This window comes from Geospiza fortis, unplaced genomic scaffold (assembly GCF_000277835.1).
Source record: "Geospiza fortis unplaced genomic scaffold, GeoFor_1.0 scaffold237, whole genome shotgun sequence".
Classification (NCBI taxonomy): domain Eukaryota; kingdom Metazoa; phylum Chordata; class Aves; order Passeriformes; family Thraupidae; genus Geospiza; species Geospiza fortis.
Window position 1 is genome coordinate 7298073 of NW_005054319.1, and position 25239 is coordinate 7323311.

The 25239-nt window shown below is 37.8% G+C and overlaps 1 protein-coding gene across 3 annotated transcripts in view; it reads right to left on the reverse strand.

The window, feature by feature from the left end:
* CLEC16A (C-type lectin domain containing 16A) overlaps positions 1 to 19281 on the reverse strand; it is a 53862-nt gene extending 34581 nt beyond the window's left edge. For all 3 annotated transcript variants that reach the window (XM_014306809.2, XM_031056507.1, XM_031056508.1), the window contains exons 1-12: positions 19157 to 19281; positions 18376 to 18509; positions 17527 to 17633; positions 16767 to 16872; positions 15254 to 15259; positions 14797 to 14920; positions 13750 to 13924; positions 12759 to 12812; positions 10264 to 10377; positions 5232 to 5460; positions 3734 to 3863; positions 246 to 346 (exon numbers count right to left, since the gene is read on the reverse strand). In XM_014306809.2, the coding sequence (XP_014162284.1) occupies positions 246 to 346; positions 3734 to 3863; positions 5232 to 5460; positions 10264 to 10377; positions 12759 to 12812; positions 13750 to 13924; positions 14797 to 14920; positions 15254 to 15259; positions 16767 to 16872; positions 17527 to 17633; positions 18376 to 18509; positions 19157 to 19281 (1405 nt within the window). The remainder of the gene's footprint in view (positions 1 to 245; positions 347 to 3733; positions 3864 to 5231; positions 5461 to 10263; positions 10378 to 12758; positions 12813 to 13749; positions 13925 to 14796; positions 14921 to 15253; positions 15260 to 16766; positions 16873 to 17526; positions 17634 to 18375; positions 18510 to 19156) is intronic.
* Between the last annotated feature and the right edge of the window lie 5958 nt (positions 19282 to 25239).

Here is a 25239-nt window from a genome sequence, read left to right on the forward strand (position 1 = left end):
GACTTGTTAGATGGTATTAGTTTCCTTATATTTCTTTAATATATTCCTCTAAAATATCTAAGTTCTTTCTCAGGAAAGGCTGGTTTGCTGGGAGACCTCTCAGAACAATACACAATTATGGACTGTGGGGATCTTCCCGTCCCATTCTAAAGAACAGCAATAAACAACCCCATAAATCAGAAGATGACTCTATTGAGGTTCTTCCAATGCTGGCCTTGCAGTTACCTCCACATAACAGCACTTACCTTTGTTGTGTGACATTGCATATAAAAGACAGAGCACAAAGAGGGCATAGTAATCATCTTCAGGACAGTCCAGTGCATTATAGACCATATCAAGAAAAGGCCTGTGGAAAGGAGTAATTTAGAAACAGTTAAAAAAAAATCTATAGGAAAATGGGTAACTATCTTATTGTACATGTAGCTAATGGAAGAGGCAAATTCACAGTAATGCACATTATAACAAAAGAGTTCTGTTACAGAGTTTCTGCTGCAGAATACTCAGATTACAGCCATGCTTTGTATTTACATACTGACAATAATTCCGAGTTTTAACTGGATTCATTACATAATACTTTCCCAAGAACTGCTTGTTCAAACACTTACTGGGTTGTTTGTAGCCTGTTTAGTAAGTACACAGAATCATTGCAGAGCTTGCTTTAAGTGCATACCCAAGTAAATTTAAGGAGCTGCTATCACTGTTGTATAAAACAGACTCCTTTAAAACTCATGTGCTAAACAGAATTGAAAAGTTCTTACTATTACAAGTAAGCATTTTTACCAGAAGTTTGGAGGAAGCTAGGTTTTTCTAAAACAAGAGTTTTACTGTTCAACAGTTATAGGAAAGAAATATTAACTAGGAGGGAATATCTGAAGAGAAAAAAAAAGCTTTGGATTGTAGATGGGTTTTGTTTTCCTGAGTTTAAACACTTGTGACCTATGACACATACACAGGAAGTTAAAACAGTGCTAAGTTCACCTTTTCTTTACCTGTACCTTGGAAAGACAACAAAAATTAGTGTAATCCAGAAGGCATTTGGACAAATCAGATACTGCTGAGATTAACCTGATATTAGCACAGGCCTGATGGCAAGACAGCTTCACTTCTGGTCTTAGTATGGCTTGCATCCAGTCAGTAGCTCAAGTTCAGAGCCGCAAAAACTAAATATATTTTCACAACTGGCCTAGCTAAACAAATGATTTGTCAGGGTAGTGTCACAGTCATCAGGAGATGACACTGTGTGTGGAAGCCCGAGTGGAAAGGGTTTATTCCTATCTGTTAAACTATATTTTAACAGTGAAAGGAAAAATATCCTTACATTATCTAAACTATATTAAAAAATACTTTAAAAGAACAGTAAACAACCTAAACCCTAAACTATAAAAGTACTATTTAATATAATTTCATTAAAGCCAAAGTTTTACCAGGTCAAAGCTGCTGAGGTATCAGTAGTTGTTCCATTAACACCAATATTACACAGTATTAAATGACTCCTCTGATGCCTAATGCATTTTTCATTGTTTTCCCCCACATACTAATTAGATTAATGAAATTATGAAACTTGAAAAAAATTCATTACAGAGCAGCAAGAGATACCATTTTCATTCCAGATGCTTCTTCACAGTATCTTATCGGCATTGTCTGTCTCAGCCACAATAATCTGAGGCTGAAACAGCTTCCAAGAATCCCCCTCACCAATGTTCCTCATTTAGACTAAATACACAACAGACCCAGAAAACTTCAGCCTAAGAAAATAGCAACAGAAGCCACAACATAGCATGAGGATTTGACATGCTTTGGAAAAAAGCTTTGCTGTGCAGCATTTCATAAAATAAAGCTAATTTAAAACACGTCTTTAAGCTTAAACTTTCCAGTAGTGAGGCCTATCAAAATAAAATAACACCTAAAATACTTAAGCTTTTTCTTTTGTTTTTCACAGTAGGAAAAGGGCTAAGGGAAATTAAAAGCTTGACTTAGCTTTTACAGCTGCAGATTTTAAACTGCCATCTGTGCTGTTTTCCATTTATTTTTCAACAACTATTGGACTGTTTTAAAAAGAACCAAACAGTTTTCACAGTAAAGGCTATATGGCAAGTATTTTCAAATGTATTTCTTAACTCGGTAAGCCTTTGCTTCCTTTACTCGTCTTTTACTAAGGGCTTGATAGAAGCAGCAGATCAAATGCCATACAAGTGTTCCTCAAATTATTTATTCTTGTGGAGAATGTCCACAACTGAAAACTGCAACCCACTAGGAACCACTGTCATCCCAAGCATTAATGACTATTGCAGGTGTGGAAGCTTCAGTTCCAGTACGGCACAGAGGTCCCTGCATTTTCCACTCCCACGTGGTGCCTTATCCACAAAGATCAATGATTCCAACCAGTGTAGGACAGAAACTACACATACTGAAGCAAGTCTCTTGAGAAATTTAGCTGCTGCTTCAAATACCATACTTGGCATAATAATACAACATCTTAAGCTGTAGCAGCTAATCTTCACCGACATTTCAAAAAAAAAAAAAAATCACATATAAAACAAAGGCCAGAATTGCCCTATACAAGATATATCCTTATTTTAAAACTATTTTTAGTTCTGCACATTCTTTGATGTTGTTTATTTTTAGAAAAGATGCAGAATTCTGTGAGACCACATCTGCAGATCAAGAGAGGCCTGAACTGCAGACATTTGCCAAATGCACTGGCAACTCACTTCTAAGCATTCTGCACTTTTCAAGACCCAAGCATCCCAGTCACTTTAGTATTCCATGCACTCACTGCCAATTTCTTTCTAAAAGCCATTTGGCATGTATTTTAGTCAAATTATCAATAATCTAGAACAGTGTGTTTTAAAGCCAGTTCAAGTCAAGGTTCAATTTCACTTTTACAATGAAATTAAATGTTATCTTTATTAATGAATGTAATCTAAACTACAAAGCTATAATGGAGACAGAATGAAATTCTGGGAATACCAGGCAGCATTTCCCAAGTTTAAAAATAAATTTTAAATCCTATCAAACATGTGCGTTTCCCCAGTGGACACATTTGCAATTACTTTTGTGTTAGGCACATTTGGTTTCTTAACATTCTATTAAAAGGAATGCAAAATCTCTAGTGAGAAGGTGTCTTAGGGATATTCATTACACCCAAGCTTAAATTTTGAAGTCAGGGCAATTTCTGCTCCCAGAAACACTTATGAACTGTATTTCCAGTAGAAGTTTCCAATAACCCTAAAACATAATAATGGACCCTGAAGACAATAAAAGGTTACAAGGGTTTGCCTGTAACTACTGTTACTAATATTCCGCCAAACTCATCCCTGAACTGAAGAATTTTCCTTGTTTTTCCCTTATAAGTTCATACAAAAATGGACAAATGCAACTATAAATATAATTAATAAAACTTCCACCTTAATTTAGAGGTTTAGAAAATTACAGAATGGAAAGATTTATATTCTATTTATGTCATGTTAACATTCTGTAATTTAACTTTACCAACTTAATGCATCACAACTGCCTAAAGGAAAGCACAAACTAAAAATGAACAGGATCATTTCCAAAACTGAGCAATAGAGAGACTACACCTCACTTTTGTATTGATTCACTCACTTGTGATCCAGAAAAAAACTCTGTAATTTTAACTTGAAGCAGATTTGAAACATCTCTTTAGGAAAAGCAAAAGATTTAAGGGGAGGATAGGTAAGGAAACAATTCAGCAACATCTTTTCCTTTATACCTGTTCCAGTTTGTCATGTCACTCCCAGAAGCAGCTGCACTCTTTTCTTCATCTGTTGTATTCTGTTCTGTCACAGCAGAGATAGACAGCTCTGACAGCTTACACCTCTCCATGATTACCATCTCTATTTCTAAAAAAACAAAACATACCACCAAAATTTGGTATTTGCAACAAGATTATCACAAGTTCGTCTGTATTTTCTGTTTGGTATTAAAAGCATCTCACACATCTATATGTAAGAGGTATAACTATTACTTCAGAAAGGTTAATGAGCAGATGTGGGCAAATTTTCTCCCCAGTAAAGCCAAGAACCTGGCTTACATTTCTTTTAGGAATGTAACACTACAAAAAATGTATACATATACATAAAATATGTAAAGAAAATATACATATCATTTTGGCAAATAAGCCACAGTCAGCTCCCTTCCCACACAAACCACAGGAAGAAAAGCCACAGAACATCTTTCTGAAAAAAAGATTTGTGAAAAAGCTGGTGAGACTGGGGCATGGTGGACATCAAGTTTCACTGAGGGTGTAAACAGCCTCCACAACTGCAGCAAACAGGACACCTGGTCCCCAGTGCATCTCACCCACTGAGTTTCAGCAGAACAAACAAATCTTGCGTTCCCTTGGGAATTTGGACAAAGATTATAACTAAATGCACCAGTTTAAACAGTAGATTATTTCAGATTTTCTTCAAATCATGGAGGAAAATACACCATCAGTTATTTGACACCATTTAAGGAAAGCTTTCTCAAAAAGACTGTTTACCTAAATCTAAACTCAGTCATGTTTGGACAGGACTGTCAAAGCATAACACCCCTTCTTTCAATTGCTTGCAGGCAATCCTGCCACATTTTTCTCAATTTATGTTTAATATAAGTACTAGGACTTATTATCCTTCTAAAAGTTAGTAACCATAAAATAAACAGTTATAATATGCTAGAAGACCACTCATCCTATAAAAGCAGTTCTTAGGTTTGTGCTACAACAAAAATGCAGAAAAAGTCCAAGTAAAAAAAATCTAAGAGTCAAAGATCTTTTCAATTTTGAACTATTTAATATCATCTTCCATCATGTACTGTCACTTCTAGCACACTAGTTAAATTTTATCATTGAAACATACATAAAATACTGCTGATTATCTTGCAAAGGTGAAGTGGCTACAGCTCTCCCTTACCACAAAAGGACAAGTTACAAAGCTGTCAAGCTTGCTTATCAAGCCATGAACACTGAGGTGCAAGGTATGCATTGTGATAAGGGCCAAGGCCTACAGGCAGATATGAACACACTTCCATAGCTTTAATGAGATTAGAAGTACATTCTCACAGCTTGACTTAACATGAGAAAAAAATCCAGCCAAAGCCTTAAACAAATATCATAGTCCCATGCTCACCTAGTGCAGCAAGAGAACAAATCATGGAACTAATCACAGCCAGCTCCATCAGTAAACAAAAGTACTAAATTGTAAGCACCCTTTTCTTGCTGGAATACTCACCTTCATTTTCAGTGCTTGTTCTTACACCCTTTGAACTTGTTTCTGTACCTCTACTTTTATCAAGGTCATCTTGGTTATCTTCAGATCCTCTCTCCTCTTCATCTTCTTCACCAACATTTTTATAGTTGGGTCTTTTCTGCATCCTCTTCTTCCCTTTCTGTTTGTTAATTTCCAGAGACCTCTCAAGTGTTTCTGTGGGTTTTATGAAACATCTGATACTTGACTTTGCCTGTAAATTTGAAGAGTGTATACTGAGTTACAGCACAGCATTTTTAACTGTAATTGATAAAGAAACTTCAGTTTATATAAAATGTAAATCAGCACACTACCCACAAATATAAAATCCATTTTAAAATACAAAAAATTAATACCAAATCATCAGTAGCACAGCTATCCCCAAAGTAACATACCTCAAAGATCTATCATTAAAAAGTAGGCCTTCTTGAGACAAGACAATGCAAGAACTACCTAATTCATCACCAGAAATTTTAAATGGAAGGCGTGAGACATATTACACATAAAATTCAGACACCTTTTGTAAAAAGGATAAAGGCAGCAAAATCCTACATGTGTGTTGAGAGCAGCTATTAATAGGAAATACACCCCTTTTAAAGGTGCAAGGACTTTTTTAAAGCAGCAAGGACAAAATCGAATGCTCTGTGCTGTGAGATTTTGGGTTGGTTGCTTTTTTTGAAGTCTTATGCTTCCCTCAATATCAAACTAATTCCTGTATCAACCAGGATCAAATAACAGTCATTAACCTTTTTTGGGCCTCCAGACATTGACTTATCAAGTCTGGAAAACTCAACTTCATTTATTAGACTTAATTTACTTGTGTTCTACACAAAGTTATCACAGGATAGGATAGCAAGCCAACACCTCATTTTCCTAAGTATAAATTTATAGAACAAGAAAATAAATTTAGATAACAAATTTCTCCCAGAAGAAATGAAGTATTTCCAATAATGTGTTATCCTAACAACACAGAACAATGGATTCTTATAGAAAGTGACCAAGATGCTACAAGAAGCTCTGCAAATAGAAGGAGTAACAAATTTGGTTTTTAACAATTCAGTTAAAATTGCAGCTTGTTCCTAAGCTGTGCTGTTTGAGCTCCCCTCTGCCTGCCAACTGATCACCAGAGTACAAAATAAGCACTAATCAGCCAAACCTCTCTGTTACTGAGAAGTGAAACACATGGTTTGGAGCTTTCTGCCAGGTTTGCACTAAACAGGACAGTTACAGAAACCCCATTACCTTCCAGAGCTCAAAACCTCAAAAAGATTCAGCTCTCACTGCCTAAAGGGTTAAAAACTTAAGTGCAAGCAAGAGAAAGAAGTAAGACTAGAGTAAATACCAAACAGATTACAGTCTTTGCCTTAGGTGACTCAGTACAACAAGCACTCAAGATGACTGCATCAAAGAAACTCTGGGGAAAAGTCTGAAAAAATCCTTCCCTTCGCCTAGTTAGGAACATCTATACATAAGAGATTAGGAAAATATCAGAGAAGAAGCTGTCTCCAAGTTAAAAGGCCAAAATGATTCTCTGAATCTTCTGATATTTTGCAAATGCTTTATAGAAATATTGCATAAGTGAATTTACACTTGGCACTGAAACAAACCACATAGTGGGAAGACTATTTTACAATACCAAAAAATCCCCATAATACAAAATTTACTACACTTATATCCCTCTATAACCTCTTGGATGCATTTTTTGTGTGATCCAACTGCAACACAGAAAGGTTATAAAATGACCAGGTTACCTTTATTGATGGCTTCTGGCCAGAAAAGTCATAAGAAAAGGGAAGAGCACCTTAAGTCCTGTTATTTAGGGGAAAACCAGAAAAGTAGCACGCAACTTGCATAACACATTTTCCCCTTTCTGCATTCACTTCTTACTTCTGCATTGCTTCCTAGAATCTTGTAGCTACTTCTTTATGAAGCATGTACTTAACAACCTTGCATTTCTCATGTGCTGTCAGTCACAAGAGCAAAATACCACAAGACACCAGCAGACAGTGATGTGTTTGTACACACTGAGCTATAGTTTGCTCCAAGAAGGAATGCTGTAGAAAAAACCCTACAGAAATATTCTGTTCTGCTAAAGGCAACAAGGCTGTATCATTAAAACATTCTAAAATCAGACTTAAAATTATTTTAGATAGCATTTGGTTTATAAGTTGATTATACAGGTTGAGGTACTGTTAGTTTATCTTTAAAATGTCTTTTAACCACATTTTCAATAATGGTTTATCTTGTGCAATGTGTGATGGTAAAATAAGGCAATACCAGTAACACCTTTTACGGGAAGGAGAAAGTAGGTTAAAGAAGAAACATGCACTAGGTAGAAGTGGCCCACATGTGAGTGATGCAGGAAAACAGATCTCACAGGAAGTAAGGTAAACCTTAGTGTGATATCTGACAACTTTAAATACATTCTGCTGTCTATACATATTCAGCTCTCATTGTGACATAAGGGTTTGTATTTTTTCTGATGATGCCCAAAACCAGAAATACAGTGAAAAAATATGGAATGATGCGGAGAACTTGTTCAATGGAGCCTGGGCAATCACTACTGCCAGTGACGTTCAGCAGATCTCCGTGGGTAGGTTATTGCCAATTCTTAAGATATCACCAGTTACAACTGCTGGTCATTTTTTCCATAAATTGATTTACAGTAAACAGTATCACTTGTTCCTCTCGTGAGAACTACCACTGCTCTCTGCCCTAAATAACTCAGGGTATTTTGCATTTATACACAGCAACTGTGATGCTTCTCAGCTTTTATTTTTGTGAAGTTTTCTTTACTCAGTGTCCCAGCAAGAGGACTCTGTGTGTAATGAACTCAGTCCTTACTCCATATCTCATTCCACTTTAATTTATCTTATTAGAAAGATGACTATAGATATGAGGTTCTACTCACTTCTGGGTTTAGAAACTATGTGCTAGTTAGAAACTGACAGTTACATTTCAACTTAAGCATATCAAGACATGTCAGTTACAACAGATGAGCAGTGATAGGTACAGAGCGAGGGTTTAGAAATAGCTGCAGTTCACCACAATACACAGACATCCCCACAACAACAAGCTTAGGACAGTATCAGAACAGTTATCAAGATAAATTAGAACACAAAGGAAGCAGTAAATGATAAATGTGGATCCGATTTAATAAAAAAAAATTCTACATTCAGACTTAAAATAAATTTTAAAAATTGCTCATCACTTCTATTTAACAATTCTAAATTAACTTCTGAAGTAGCTTTCAGTATTCAACAGAAGTTTGCAATTTCTTTGCAACAGAAGATACCACAGCAATAACCCTGCAAGGATCCCTGATGTGCCTTCATGTACAGCTGACCTGAGCCCCCCTGCACTGAGCTGTATCAGCAGGGAAGCCCAAGCAGCAGTTCCCACACAGCCCTGCAGAGCAGCTCCCTCTGTGGCTCCCCTCCCTGGAAGCCATGGAGCTCTTCTGCTGGACATTGCACCCCACTCCTGCACACAAACCAACCTCCACCAGTGGGCTTCTGGGCTTTCCCCTCCATGGTTTCACTGAACAATATGGTTGAGTTACTACAAATTAAGGCTTCTCCCATGGAAGTTTCTCCCTTTACCCACTGCTCTGCACTCCCTGGAACACAGCTCCACCTCTGGCAGCTTCTCCAAGGGTCTACTGCAGGAGGACAACACCTCTCCTGTTTAGTACCTGTTCAGGTACAACAGAACCCCCAGTTTACACGTTAAGAGGACACATCTTAAAGGCCAGTAAGAAGCAGCAACCTAAATAGTATTACAAAATTAAGAGATGAACAGCAGACTATAGGAAACCCCTAATATTCCTAACATAAGTGCAAGCACACAAACACATGCTATAGGTATTTTGTAACTCTGTACAGTAACCATGACAGGAAAAAAAATCTCACTTCTGTAACAACTGGTACTCCACCCTCTTGCCACAAATTTCCGAGGAACAAAGCTTTTTCTGCACAAGTGACACACAACATTCAGTATGCACTTAGGAAATGTCTGACATTCTGCTAACATAACTAAGAGATTGCTTTATCTTAAAGCAATCAGCCAATTCTATGATTCTACCATAGTTTTTTCTAAAAAAGGTTAGATTCTAAACACCAAGGTCAACAGAACAAAACACCAGAGCCCAAAAGCTACCAGCTAAGATCAGTCCACACAGTTTCCAACGCCCAGTGGGAAGAAATCTGGAAAAGCTGATGTACCTTGGAGGAGTTGAAACATATCTCCCTCCTTGAAACTCCCAGAGATACAGCTACTGCTAGGAAGGAGGTGAGTAAGAACCAATCTATTGCTTGTTATAAATTAAACATTCAGTCAGCAACTGCTGGCCAGTCAGCCAGTAGGGGACACATTCAATTTTTGGACAGAACTACAGTCAGAGGTCTGTTACAGTAAGGTCATGCCCCCCTACTCGTTACCATGCCCAAAATAGGCCTCTAAAAGGTAACAAGCATTACACAAACTGTGAAAGCCACAACAAAAGGGAAAATATTAAAAACATGACACCTAGAAAACCAGTAACAATAGCATTAGCAACATCTCCCCATGGTTAAATGTGAAGGTAGAAGGACAATGACAGAGTAACACTCTCCCTTCTCTCTGTGGCTAGTCTCTCTTCTCACATGCTCACGGACACACAGCTTCCAGAGATGATCAGTTTTACTGCTAAAACACTGGGAATATTCAGATGAAAATCCTAAGCCTGGTATTTTTTTTAAGTCTCCCATTTCTACTATAAGTTGCACGAGGAAATTTCACAGGAAAGGTGTGCTGAATAATTTTTATTTCACTACCAAAGGGCAGATAAAAACTGAACACAGAAGACTGGATTACAGAAGTCTCCCATCAAAATGATGGTCCAACAACAAAAAGTCTGCTGCTGCTCTCATCTCCTAAGCACAAACACCTTGGCTTACCAATTTCCAGATACCTGCTTTTATTTTTCAAAAATCTTCCTTGCCTTAAAAAAAAAAAATTCAAACAGTTGGCCACTTACTGAGTTTTTCTGTATATCTTGCTCAACCTTAGAAGAAAACACTGAGAGGTCCCCATTGAGTATAACCTCAGCCAAGGAGTTCACCAAAGGAGCATAATGTATAATCAGAAAAACCTATTGAAAGAAGAGCAGAAAAAACATCAGACATATTTATAGAATACAGTTTCACAATTTCACTAGCTGAACATACTTTAGACCTTGTTAAGTGCTATATTTAGTTTACATATAAGTACAACTGATAACAGAGAGCTCAATAAATTGACTTTAAAACAAAGGAGACAAGGGTATCTGATCTTTCTCTACCTTTGAAGCTACCTAGTTTTACTAATGCTTTATATTCTTTCCTCCTGAGAAGTGTAAATTCTTTCTCTTCAACACCTTTGAAAGGAAAGTTGTGTGATACTCTAGCAAGAAACTCATCAAAATCATTCCAGAAATTTAATTTTTTTTTTAGAAACAACAAACTGATTATGGTGCACAGCATCCCCAGACCTTCCTGTGTGCCAACAACTGGCCAGACTCCAGAAACTTCTGTGCACACAATCACTGCGCAGTGATTCATGACTAAAGGCCATGCACCAGGCTGAGCTGGATCAGAAGCAGCTTTTCTGGCTCTGAAATTGCAGCAAATCAGTGTCAGCTACACAATGGCTGCAGAACACAGGAGTAAGGCCCATAATGCCTGGAGCATTGACGCATTTGACCACAAGTGCTTTGGTGCTTTACCAGAGTTCTGTGTTTACACTGACTCCTCCATTTTGAGCCAAGGCTTACAAGTCTGGGCCAGCAAACAACTGGCTCCTGGACAGACCAGCTCAGGTCCAACTGCAATAGCTTTCTGTCAGCTTATATCCATTCCCTTCACAGGAATATCAAGGCTGGATCCCTTATCAGTGGTTCTAGCTGTAAAATTCCCAAATCATTCCTAAGTCATTAAACCTAATCACTGCTTTGAAAATATTTAGCTAAATGTTCTCCACAGGTTTTCTGATTAAAGTCAGAAGAATTCCAGACCTCCAAAAGGGAAGTGATTATTAGCATGTAGTGGAGATCTACATACAACTTTAAAGTCACAACACACTTCAAAAGTGCTTTGAACAACCTCCAAATCACTCGAGCTTCCGCCAATTCAGCAAGTGTTGCTTGACTGTGCACAGGCCTGTTCTGGTTCAAGAACAGCACATGCTCCTTTTGTCACAGTGGCTGAGAAATCCCAGCAGTGCATTTCCAGGTGCTGGCATCAGTCTCTCAAGCACTTGTGTCTAATATAAGAGCAGTGCCTAGAGCACATGCCTGGTGTCAGAAACAGAAACAGTCAGCAGGTCTGGCAGATCCCACCCCACCACAGACGAACTCCTGGTTAAAAGAAGTGGGAGAAGATGTTTTTCTGCCAGTCACAGAAACAGTCGCTTCATTTTCTCTATCACATCCCATTCTGATACACAAAATTTGTTCTCAGTTCTTTATGACTACTTCCATTTTCTTCTTTAAAGAGAATGAAGAACATAGATACAAATCCTGAAGTGATACCTTGTTGATACTTCCACGGAAAGCAAAGACTTTAAAAGAGGTCACAACTGTATAATGCAGATCCCTTTGGTTACAAGAAGCTGCTGCTCCCACAGTTTTATCTGTGGTAAATAACCCTCACACCACCACAATATTTTAGGTTTAAATTAAGGAGCATCAAAGTATATTTTCCTAGGAAAAAATCTCCAACCCCATGCTTCTAACAAAAAGATGAAATTATGGGCCAGATCACAATAAAATGAGTACTAAAAAAATTCTAAGATAAAGAAAAAGAAGTACAAATTCTATGAACATAAGTCAAAACTATTTTCAGACAATGTAATTTAAGAAAATCAATCTCATAGTAATGCACTGAAGAATACAGGGACAACAGATGAATTTTCCCTACAAACAAAAAAATCTACTGTAGAATTCTTAATCTGAAAATGAATTCCAGAAGGAAAAGGAGGTGGAACTGATATGAGTAAGAAGTAAGTACTTAATTACAGATTTAAGCTATAGGCATAATGAAATTCATATTGTGAATTGTGAGAAAGTGAGATTTTGGTAGTGGTGGTTTTTGGGGTTTGGGTTTTCAAAGAGGAAAATTCAAACCCGAGATTTTCCATAGCTTAAGCAGATTCAAAATGCAATACAGCATCTAGGTAAATTTCCTCTGCCATTGTACCAAGTTCTGACCCAGCATGTTGCATGTCTATTATACTTTATTTGTCAGGGCATGTACGCAATTTGAAATGCTCTAAAGGTTACCCTGGGCGATGGGATCCACAGAAAAATGACATTAACTCAAATTGTCTGCCAAAAATGTTTTACTTTCTTTTTCTTAATGAAAACTGAAAGGTTAGAAATTTGTTTTGATGAATTTTCTTTTATGGTTTTGCCAAAATGATGAAAACACACTGTTTTATAACCACAAGAGTACTGCAAAGTTTGTTCTGAAACAGGACAAATATTAAAATACTTACTTGAGAAAGAAGATAGAGAGAAACCTGGAGACTTATTTTTGGACGCTCTCCACCCTACAGAAAAAGTGATGAAAAATGCTTATTTTACAAAGAATTTATATGGTTTAATGTTTTATTTTAAATGAAACGTGCGTTGTTCCATATTCTGCTGAAAAATATTCAGAAAGCATCAAGCTCTTTAACATTCACTACTTGTAAACTATTTGAAATGGAGACTCTGAATAAGCATAGCCCTCAGTCTTCCGTGATTAAAAAACTGCAATTAGTTACTGTCTCTCATGGTCACTTCAGTAACTTAAACAGGTGAGCATTTGAGAAGGACTTTGGTTTTCACTATGCTAATATTAGTTCAAAAATTCTTCTCAGTTAACATTCATTAAAGACTGCTAATTAGCTATTCAGATTGCATGAAATATTACCCACAACAGACAAATGAATGCAGGAACCTGTGCAGGTTTAAAAAAATACTTTCTATTTCACTAAAAACCAGTTTTAGTGAAACCACCACTTAATATAAAGGCTATACTTTAAATGTAAATTCAGCTACATCACATTAAAACACAGCTTCTCTACAAATAGAAGAAATTAGTATCAAACCCTGAAGCCTGTATTTTCTACATGGATAGATTTTTAGATCATGGCAAATTTGCTTTTTCTGCTTTTGCCAGAAGACAAGTTCGCTTATCAGAAAAGGAAATCACACATCTCCCAGTGTCACAGAAATTTAAACCGTGTTCCAAATTTGCAGTTCTTCTTGGTCTCCACTACTGTGAGCTTTTAACCACCATGTCACCCAAAGCAGCATTTCTTTGGTGTGCTCTTGAATGCTGTGCTATGCTCTTGAATTGCATTTCAGGCTATTTCCTCTACAGCCACCTTATTTAAGCTGTTTCATGTAAACCACACATCATATACCTACTGCCCAAATCACACTGCACACTGAAAGCAAGCAGCACCTTTGAGAATGAACTGTTTGCAGGTATTAGCTTACCTTGTCTTGATTTACTAATGAATACACGTAGAGGGGAAGAAAGAGCCTATTAAGTAGGTGGTCTGTCAGCACATCATTTAAAAATTCACAGTTAATGATAAGGATATCATTAAGGTAATGCAAATGATCAAGATGTTCTGCTACCAGGTCGCTCAGTTTGCCCCTATTTCTGTGCCTGAAAAGAGAGCAGAAATAAAAAATTATATGTGATCAATTGTGATAGGGAAAAAATTAATGTACATCCCTGCCACGGATCAGCTGGCTCAGGCAGACTGCCCAAAGCAGATGTTTCAGTGAAGTCAACTAATGCAACTGTTAAACAGTTGCCTGTATTTTCTTTAGGATGCACACATCAAGTTTTTGCCCCAACTTTTCACAAGACCTGTTTCTACAAAGCTTTGCTTCCATTGCCAGTCTTTTCACAAGCCAACTACAAAAATGAGAAGGTTTTTTTTCCAAAAATGACAGAAGAATTAGGTGCTGTATTTAACACCTACCTCTTCACTTTAGGAAAGCAAGAAACACACGGCCACTCTACGGTGGGGTGGCAAGACAAATCAAGAACAACCTGAATCAACAAAGTATTTCTGTAGTTGATAGTGGAATATTACACTGTCATGTCAGGTCTGACAGCTCATAATCTTTCTAGTTTAAATCTATCTTTTTCCTAGAACCTTTTCAGAAAGCTCTTCTAATGACATGACACAAAGAAAAGAGGATGTTAGAAAGACAAAGTTTATAAGATTGAGAAGCACAAATGCCTGTTGTGTCTTGTGGTTATCTGCTGTTTTTAGCAGAACAAAACAAAGACAAGAAAAGGCTTGTCGCAAACACTAATTTACTTGTAGGGATTGCAGCACAGATCAGGCACACAGCACTGTTTCCTTGAAGAATCACTAAAAAACTTTGAAGAATGAAAAGTCTGAACTGTCTACATGGGAACACATCTAGAAACTACCTTAACTGGACTACTACAGACAAAATAAGGACACCACTGACATCTGAGAAAAGCATTTGCATTCAACAGGCAGCATTGTAAAAACTTACTCTTCATCAGTCTGCACACAGTTATCCAGCTCTATCACGTGGCTGCCAATAAACCAGACGAGGTTGGAGAAATAAGGAACTGCAGTTTTATCTCGAATGTAATGCAGCATAGGCTGGTTGTCCACTGAAGAGAAATCATTAAAAAGAAAAAATCAGATGCCAATATTTTGTATTGCTTTTTAAGAAATACAATAAAATATCTTTTGAATTTGATTACATGCTAGTTTTCCATATGAGTATACACCTGACACATTCTTAGGCATGAAATGGAAATCTACAAAAATATCACATCAATTCTTATCTAGCTTGAATGAGCCTAATGTTGATATATTTACAGATGTCTGAAAATAAATCTAGTGGAATTCAGAAAGGTTCTTTTAGCACATTATTTATTGAAAAGAAGAGAGAAGCGCAAGAATAAAGCAGTAATGCTGAGAGTCAAGCTAGTTAGACTTACATGACACTGCATTAAGGAACACAGGAATCATCAGTGAAGGGAGGGCAAAAGAAACAGACAACAGTTAACAGGATTAGGAACTGGGATAGTGACATCCTCTAAAAGGGTTTAAAATGCTAAAGCACAAAGCATCTAAACTAAAACATATGGGGTAGCAGTTAGAGCAGAATATATGCAAACAGGTAGTCAGAAAATTATCAAACCTGAACATCTGAGCTCTGCCTTTTCAACTCTAACCATTATATCACTACAACATTCAATGAAAATTCTAGAAACGTAATTAAAAAAAAATACTTAGTTGCATAAATATACCACAAATAGGATATGAAGCCTATAATCTACTCTTTTTTGAGCTCATATTTGCACTTACAGTTCCTTGAAGTAGAAGGCAAGTACCAAGTGCTGATTTCTTATACAAGAAAAAGTGTTGCAGCCAATACTGTAAAGACCCTATTTGTTATGCAGGCTATCCAGTCATTTGCAAAGTAAACAGTTCATTGTTTTAAGAAAGACCTCATGTTTCTATGAAGACTGTCAAACCACTTCTCCTCACTGACAGAAGATTGTGTAAATTCAACATGTAATTTAACTTAAGATGGACTAAAGAACAAGAAATCCTGCATGAACATATTGCATAATACATATTGCCTTATAGCATGCTGATTTCAGAGATAGAAGTTTGAAATAAACGATTTCTTTACAGAGAATACCGTGAACAGTTTATTAAAAATATTAAATATCCCAAGAAAAATTTAGGGGGAAGTGACTTTTGGACATTGGGTTTAGAGCAGACATTCTTAAAGCAGGGCTAACTTCAAAGTTCAGCCACGTTACTGAGGTCCCTGCTGAGTTTTGAGCTCCAACAACAGAGATGCCTCAGTTCCTCTGGAAAACTCGTGGCAGTGCTCAACTACTCTCACAGTGAAGTTTTAGGTTTTTTCTTTATGTCCTACTGGAATGCCCAGCAGAGGAGTTTGAGGCTGCAGCCTCCTGGCCTTCACTGAGCACCTCTGGGAATGGTCCAGCTCCTCTTGAGACTGGAGCGACAGCAGCACCTATCAGTTCTACAGTCATTTTAATGCACTACCAATCCAAAAGGGAGTGATGCTGGTTACTGCTTCATACACCAGAAAGCTCAGTTTCATGAGTAAAAGATAATTTATATTCTTAAAACTCTCTGGTTTTCAGGTTTTTGTTTGTTTACTTGTTAAATACAGTCACATTCTGACCTCTCTTGGAAGGGAAGCTAAAGTTCCTCGTGTATACCTGACACTTGGGGTTTTTTTTTAAAACTACTTTCATTGGTGAGAAAATAATACTATTTACAAGTACATACTGCAGGTTTGGGATAGTTGTCACAAAAGTAAAAAATGTGTATCTGAAACTTGTCAAAATGCTAAGCTTTTCAGTCTCACAAAACAGACAGAAAACCCTCAAAGATAAATAAGTGAAAATTAAACTACAATGAAACAAGATTTGCACACATACCTTTTTTAATATACAAAAAGCATACCTTTGTAGACATTTAAGGTTATAGTCCTAACAGCAATCCTGACCATGCTTTCGGGGTGGTTAAAAAATTTAATGGCTTCAGTGTACAAAGCAAAATCATTAGTGTGCTGCAACAAGAGGAAAGAAAATATATATTCATTAAACATGTACAGAATATGGCTTGGGATTCTGTATAAATTATGTTTTCCCTATATTAACTTTGCATCTTTACCTTCTACTTAAGTAATCAAAATGATTTTAGAACGCACATTCAGCTGCATGTGTAGCTCTGCATTAAAATGAGCTGCTTTAAGCACCAGAGCTTCCCAGGATAGCTGCACACATAGCCAGTGCTTTCATGCCCTCTTCTGGCAGAAAGCAGAGTGTAGAGAGGAAAAACTCAGCTCAACTTTGCCCTTTGACTCAGCTTTTTGGACTTTGACTAAAACCTCTCAGAACCAAGTGATGCAATAAAAAAGATCCTGTTTATGAAAGCACTAGAAAAGAAAGCATAAACAAGCTGAATTCTCAAAGAAGCAGACTTGAAAACTACTGAAATGATCCATTATAACACTAACTTCCAGATTTTTAGTTTATTATAGTTGTAAGAGGACAAAGCCATGCTCGTGCAGAGATCCTCACAAACAAATTCACAACCACTGGTATGGCCATTATAAAAGCAAGACGTTATGAGACAAAAGACTAAGCAGAGTATGTGCCACACTCCTATCAATTTCTAATTCAAGTCCTCTTATCATTATACTGCAACTTTCTTTACTTACCTCATTATAAAAGAAATGTACAGTATGATTAGCCATGATCTCCTCATCAGAAAAGTCAAATTTGTGGACAATAATAGAATTCACATGGTTATTAGAGAGCAGGTAGTCTGAAAAAAAAAAGTATTTACACAGGTTAACAAAAAAGATTGCTGCGGTAACAGGCTGTATATAAAGTGCCAGCTAGAAAGCAACAACCTGATGCTTGAAGATCACAATTTTGAGCCAAACAAGTGGTGCCTTTGAGCCTTAATATAAAGGATCTGCATCCCACAAAGGTCTTTGCTCCCAAGACCAAGACAACTGAGAATATACTTCATCTTCCTCAATCCAGGTAAGCTCTGCAGCTAATAGCACTTAACTCTTTTCCTCCCCAACTCCCAACTCTCCAAGGCTTGATGATGACTTTCATAACAGTTGAGGAATACTTCAAATTATTTATTCTCCATCCTCTATGTATTCTGCCAAAAACCTTGAAGGAACCTCCTGTGGCTGACTGCCAGCACCAATGATGTCAGAACAGTTACAGTACAAATTACACACCAGAGTTTCGCCACATGACCTGTGGCAGCAAGTGAACATTTCAGATCACAACTATTTTGACTTAAGGAATCCCTTGGAATGTGGTAAATGCTTGTTGTACCAAAAAACAGCTTTTGCACCACTGAAAATTTACATTCAAAGATGTTGTGGAATCGGTTTACACCATATTTTTGGTAGTGTTCAATTTAAAAGACTGTTAGCAATTCATAGTTCTGTGCAGGGCTACTAGGACTAAATTTCATTGAATGAAAGGGAATCCAATCAAATCTAGATCACTTCATCCTAAGCAGTTTGGAAGTGTGTCCTTACACAGGGATGTTTCATGGCTGATGTTCTCAAAAAGGATGTTCAGAGTCTGCAGCAGCTGCACACACACATAACGACCTGACTTTTGACGCAAGATGTTCAGGAAGAACTCAAACATATTCTTCTCCAAGAAAAAGCTGAAAGAAAATAAAGGTGCCATTAAGTCACATGCTGTAAGTAACAGGAACATAATTTGGCTAGGAGCACGGATGATTCAAGGCAACTTTGACAAACAGCATGTTTTGCTTTTATGACTAATTACTTTGCAAAGTTGCATCTGTATAACAAAAGAATATCTTTCAAAAACCTTAGAATTTAAACAAGAGGGCTTAAAAATTCAAATTATGCAGGAAAAAAGGTATCAAGTAATCAGGGCCTTTCTTACTGTATTTTTAGTATATTCAATTTATCAGGCAGCTCTTAGTACCACAGTTAGAATTTGTGGCATCTTAGGTAAATTGAAGCAATGTGATATTAATAGATGTACTGAGTAAATCTGGACCCTAAAATAGGTTAGAGTTTGTATTTATATCAAAAGAATGGAGAGTCAAACAAAAGCAGTACTTGAAAGGGGCTCTGGAATCCAAACACTTTTTAGAAGCAGGAAATTCCTGTATGACATGAATATGAACCTGCTGACACATCCACTACAGGACACATCTTTTTACATATAGTCATGAAATACAGTCTTGGAGGAGTTAACAGGAACAGAACTCTGTACAACTCCAAGTGTTCTTCAAGCACGAAAGCAGAGTTTCAGAGAGAACTGGCTCAGGATACTCACTCAAACACTGAGCTGTCATTCTGATCCCCCCAGATCAGGATCTCTGTTATGGAACGAATGGTCTCCACCAGCAGGTTGCGGTTGTGATCCGTTACAATCGTGTTTTTACTCAAAATATGATACATGTACCTAGAAGAGAAAAGAAGCACAAGTAATCAGCTATCCTGCCACTTCCACATGCACCATGTTTGTCTTTCACCACTGTACCAATGCAGACACACATATAGGCACACACCAAGAGTTGTACAACTTTAAAAACCTAAAATTTCCTTCTAATACTGATGCAGAGAGAAACGTAATTGTTAAACAGAGTGACAAAGGGAACAAATATCCCCCAGCCAGGTGAGTTCTGAGTGCTTATGCAGATGTTAACATAGAACTAGAAAGTGTGCAACTGGTCCCAAGGTGCTTCTTCTGTGAATTTCTTTGGAATATGTTGAAGTCAAAGGAATGATGAGCAAGAGAAATAGGAACAGAAGAAGCAGGTAAGCATGCAGTAGCTGATATGGAAAAGTGACAATGAGGTCTAACCCTTCTCTTGAGTGGCTCATGAGTTCAATCCCTTCTCTTGCCTGCAGAGCCCCCTCACAGACTCACATCAATTTTGATGTTTAGTATCAGGACCCTCAAAGACTAATCATTCACCTTGGCAAAGCTTCACCAGGTGTCTGGTCCTTTGAGCACTCCCAGAAATCAGTATTTCCCAGAAACACTGAATGGAAAGGGGGTAAAGTCCAGCTTTATCCTTTCAAAAGGCAAGAGTTTAAGACTGTCTAGTAAAGCTTAAAATCTTCAAGGAAGCACTTCTTTTTCCCCCAAGTAAGTTGTTACATCAAAGTACCAACTTACTTTTGTCTTGTTATTTTCTTATGTCCCACAAAAAAAAAAAGATGGGGTGGGACCAAATTCTAATAAAAGCACAAAAATCACCACTGCTTTTCTGCCTCTTTTTTTTTCTTTTATATACTGATTTAAAAAAAGGTAAATATAAGAAAGGTGTGCAATTTTGAAAATAAATTAAAAAACATGAGGGAAATTTCATGTCATTTTCAAACTGCACAAGTTTGGATTCCTAAACACAGCTCCTATATTATTTTGCTGTGATTGTACTGAAAACCAGAAGTAACACCTCAGCATTTCTGTGCAAATACTCATAAGTGTTTGGAAAGGACGACAGATTTCCCATATCATTAATCTTGTCATGAATAGTGGAGTTAATCAAACTTCCAGGATCTAATTCTGTGAAAATAGCCTCTGTCCTGACTCTGGGGCAGCCTTCCTTATTGTTTTGGATTCCATGAGAGTTTGTTCAGTGATTCAGACTAAAATTTTAGGAATCTCATTAGTAGAATTTTGCCAAGCTTCTGTAAGGTTCCAAAAAACACAGCGTGTTTCTAAAAATAAATCTTGGGGTGTCTGGTTTATGGCTTAAAGTAAGATGTTTAGGTCAAAAAACAGACTTGAAATTGTATTTCAAAAAACAGGATCCCCATCAATTTTATCAACACTAAAAAACTGAATCATTGCACTGGGCAAGCATGCAGCCAGAGACTAAAATGCCATTTACCTGAATACTCATGTGAGGCTGCTCCAAATATTTATCAGACTTACAAAGACAAGACAAAATATTACCCAGTTTCAGAACCTTTTGCTTGAACTCAAAAAATCTCTCACAAGCACAGAAGAACTTTGATCATATTTACAATTAATTAAAAATCTGTCAAATTTGGTTTTGGGAGCCTTCAACCAGTGAGCTGCCAGAGTTGGGCAGAGTTTCACAGGACTTGCAGCAAGAAAGTCTGTCCTCACAAGCCATGCAGGGAACAGGTGCTATTTCAGAGAAGCTCAGGGTAAAACACTGTGTGCTCACTGTTCTTGATATTACTTCACCCTCAAACAACAATTCTGCTGTGTTGAGTACTGCACAAGGACCCAAGAGGTAAACAGCCTCAGGAGCTCACAGCTTTCACAAACTTGAAACCACATGCTCCCTTCCCTCACTCCCCTAATCAGCAAAGTGACAAAGCCTGCACTACATTCCCAAAGCCATTACCATATTATATATATCACCAGCCAGCCAAGAGGAGGAAAAAGGGAATAGGTGGTGGGGGAGGAGAGGTAGAGGGGGAATTGTCTCTTCTTAATCCTTCTCTTCAGTAAAAAAAATTCTCTCCCTCTTCATGGTGTTTTCTTTCCCCCCTCCTAAATCAACACTCATTTTCAAATCCAAACCAGTCACTGATCACACTGAAACCACTCTAGGAAAAGTTGATTCTCAGCTGTGTCCTACAGTCACAACTGCCTGGTCATGTGCTGTACCATAATAGTCATTAAACAGCAAGGAGAGAGCACCTGGAAATCCTCTTCCACTAATCTGAGGATCACAGTTCAAGATTCCGTCTGTGCAGACTGACAGTGGGATGGCTCACAGTGAAGAGGTGAGAGTTTAAGGCTGATCACCTGTGAGAATTCCTGGGGTTTCTAAAACAGCACATTGCACACAAACCCTGGAAAAACTTCCCATTAGGGCACCTGGTGCATCATCAGGACAGTGAATCAAAATACAGAGCACAAACTCAGTCCCTGCTCTGAGGATGCAGCAGTTAATGGAGCAGAGAACAGAGAAGAGATGGCAATTAGATCACTTCATTCCACAATAATTTCAACAACTTCCTGAAACAGTTAGTAATTAATACTATATTACTTTACATATTTCAGACTATTAATTTGAAGTCACATAGAAATTATTGCATCTGTGAACACGTATTTTTCATTAATAAGTTACATTATACAAACTTGGGATTAAAGTTTGCTCCAGCAGTAGAATTTTGGGTATGGGATGCAGTGGGAAGAATAACAAGATATTATTTCATTTTGGGAGCCTATGGAATATAAAGCATTACAAACACAAAAAGCAAGAAGCATTTAATAATCAGGAATACATTATCTCCAAATGTATTTACTTAGCAGCAGCATTACTGCAAATTTCTTATTCTGGTAAGGCACTGATGCACTTAAAGGAAACTTGGGTTTCACAAGCTATTCCTTTTTATTTCATTTTTTATTTATCCTATTTGCTTGAAAATGCACAAGGAAGCATGCACATACTTGCTTCTCTTTACAGACACGTGAAATACCGTATTATGAGAACATGAAGTATCACACAAACCCAATATTTTTGTATTTAGATAAGTCCTTAAAGGCTGTCTCTAAATGTTGATTACAGAGGGATCAAGTTTGTGCTTCAAAACACAAAACTAGCAAAGAGGAGACTTTTGTCTTCTCTATATCTGAAGACTGGGTTTAAACAAAACCACACCATGCAGGAAGTGCCAAAGCACTCAATACCACCAGAATCAGTGGGAGATGTTGCTTAAACCAAACAAAATTCTGAACATTTTCTGGTTAGAACCTATGCCCAAAGGGGTAACATAGTAACTCATTAATATTGTAAGTGCGTATTAATGACTTTTCTACTTATTACTTACAAAAATACACTAAAACAGGTAAGAGTTTAAGAAGTCAAACGCTCAAATTTTAAAAGCCCAGACCTGACCATGACAAGCTTGCTCCTTCCCATTGCCTGTAATCAGGTAATTGCATATGGTTCTCACAAAGGACACCTGATGCATAGCACAGACAGTGCCTCAGGAAATGAATCACCCATGAAAAAGGACTTCAAGCACACCTTTACGGACACTGCATCTGACCAAGGCATGGGAAATGCTCAGCACCCAATTTTAATGGCATGGAACCTTTGTGCAATCACAATGCAATTAAAATACCAAGTGCAGAAGCAGCCATGGGAAATGTGCTTGACAGTAACAACGGGGCTGTGTAAAATACCATAGAAAAATAGGGGGGAAAGTCTGACTTAGAAACAAAGACACACAAAAAGATCAAGTTCTCTGAGAAGTACCCAGGCAGTGAGTAGCACTGTGTCATCCTTCTCTAGATCGCATTTCAGAAGTTGGATTAAATTTTAACTGTTTTCCCTAGATCAAGAGACTATAAAAACACCCAATGCAAACAGTCTCACGATTTTCCTTCAGCTAATCCATTCTCTGGCATGTTTGCAGGAAGACTGAATAGCAAAATTTCAAAAGCAAACCTCAAACGAACTACATTAAAGCTGATGGAAAGATCCAGCACTAACTGACAAAAAGCAGTAATGCTGCTGGTATCACTAAGCACGTGGATGGTTTACAATTTAGACTAAACTCTCCCTTATGCAAGTTTAAAAATAAAAACGTTCCCACACGGCTAGTCCAGACTGATTTCACCCCTGTAACACAGCATAATGTACCTTTTACAGGCTGAGCTAACCTGTAATGGCAAGGCAGGTGTGTTGTACTCAGCTCCTTCATATGGAACACAAAATGAGGCTTTGATGAGTTGAAAAGATGAGAAGATAAACAGCTTATCAAATGAGCTTACTGAGACTTTCTTTCATGACCCCAAAACAAAGGCACTCTGACCTTTTTCCTTCTATTACTTTACCCACTTCAACACTTGGAAAAGACCAAAATTTCACTATTCCTGTTGGCATCTAGCTAGAAGCTGAAATTCACACAGCCTGGATAAACAAACACTTAAAATATACATAGTATAAAGAGATCAAAGGTCTCATCTGTCCTTTACATACAACCATTTCAGATTCATAATTACAGAAATCACATGCAAACAGACTAAAGCTCGTACTTCAGTAGATAAATATATACTTCAACTCTCTGATAATAAGGCACAGCACTTACAGCCCAATTCCCCACTGCTGCAAAAGAGGTAGGGTGTCATTTTTCTATTCTCTGTGGCCCCAACAGATCATACAGACACATTTTTCTGACATGTGAAAGTAAGTCTCAAGTCTCACTCTTCTTTTTTCCTAAACTTAAATTCAGTTTTTTCAAATTTCGTCACACATCAGCATTCTTGCTCTATCTTCAAGTCAAATATCAAAGCCAGACAGAGCCAAAGCTCCCCTAATGCTGAGTAGTACACAATAACTACTCCTTATATGTTCAACATATAAGAACATTTCTATGTTTACATCTGAGCATGACTTTTCCCCTTTTTCCTGTAAAACCAGACTACACTGACTTGCTAGTCTGACCTACAATGCTTTCAAAATTAGTTCTGCAATGCTACTGCCTCATTAGTTTTTTATTCATGGGCTTGATTTCTGTGACTTTGGTAAAAAGCATTGCATTTCAGATAGTCTTGCTCATTTTAAACATTTTTCCAGTTTAGATACAAAGACCAGAATCCATAAATCACCTTGATAAAGCAACTGCAAGATCCAAATCTTGTACAGGGCATCCTGCTTGTTACTGTCAGAACCCATTCATGTCCTCCTTGTAAGGTGACTGAAAACTACTAGGCACTTTTTCTCAATGAGCCACATAGTCACAGTGATTTCATTTAGAAAGTGTTTCATCTCTCAATGACCTCCTTTTCTCGTTCAGTACAAAGAGAAGCTATCAAAGTGGTTCTCATTTTTCTTGCAAGAGTGGAACACTTAAAATGGAACAGGGAAATTAAATTTTTTATCCCTTGCCACCCTTTCAACTCTCCAGGGGCAGAGCTGGGAAAAAACTATTCCACCTTCTGCAGGCAGCAGTAACACACGCCTGTGGGGCTGCAGAACACGTTACAGCTCAAGCTCGAAGCTTTCCTTCCGCAGCAGCTGCTGCGTCCTGCAGCGCAGGGCACATCCCGGCCCGCCGTGACTCACGGCTGCCTACGGACCTCCCCTCACACCCGGGAGCTGCCCTGCTCACACCCCGGTACCAGCCCCTCGCCTCAGCCGCCACCAGGAAACAAACAAAGTTCTCCCTCACGAGGAATGCGGTATTTCTTGTATTTATCACGCCTCGCACTCTACTCCACCGAAGATTCTGTGACATTACTAAAAACAAAACAAACACGTATGGCAGCCCGGAGTGTAACACTACATGACGAACTACGTCTGCCCTGAAGACTTTCTCGGACGGAGAGGCCGGTTTCCGTGAGGCAGACACCAGACCACAGAGCCTCCGCCACCGGGGACTGCTCCGGGCGCTTTCCCCTCAGGAGAGCTGCGGCAA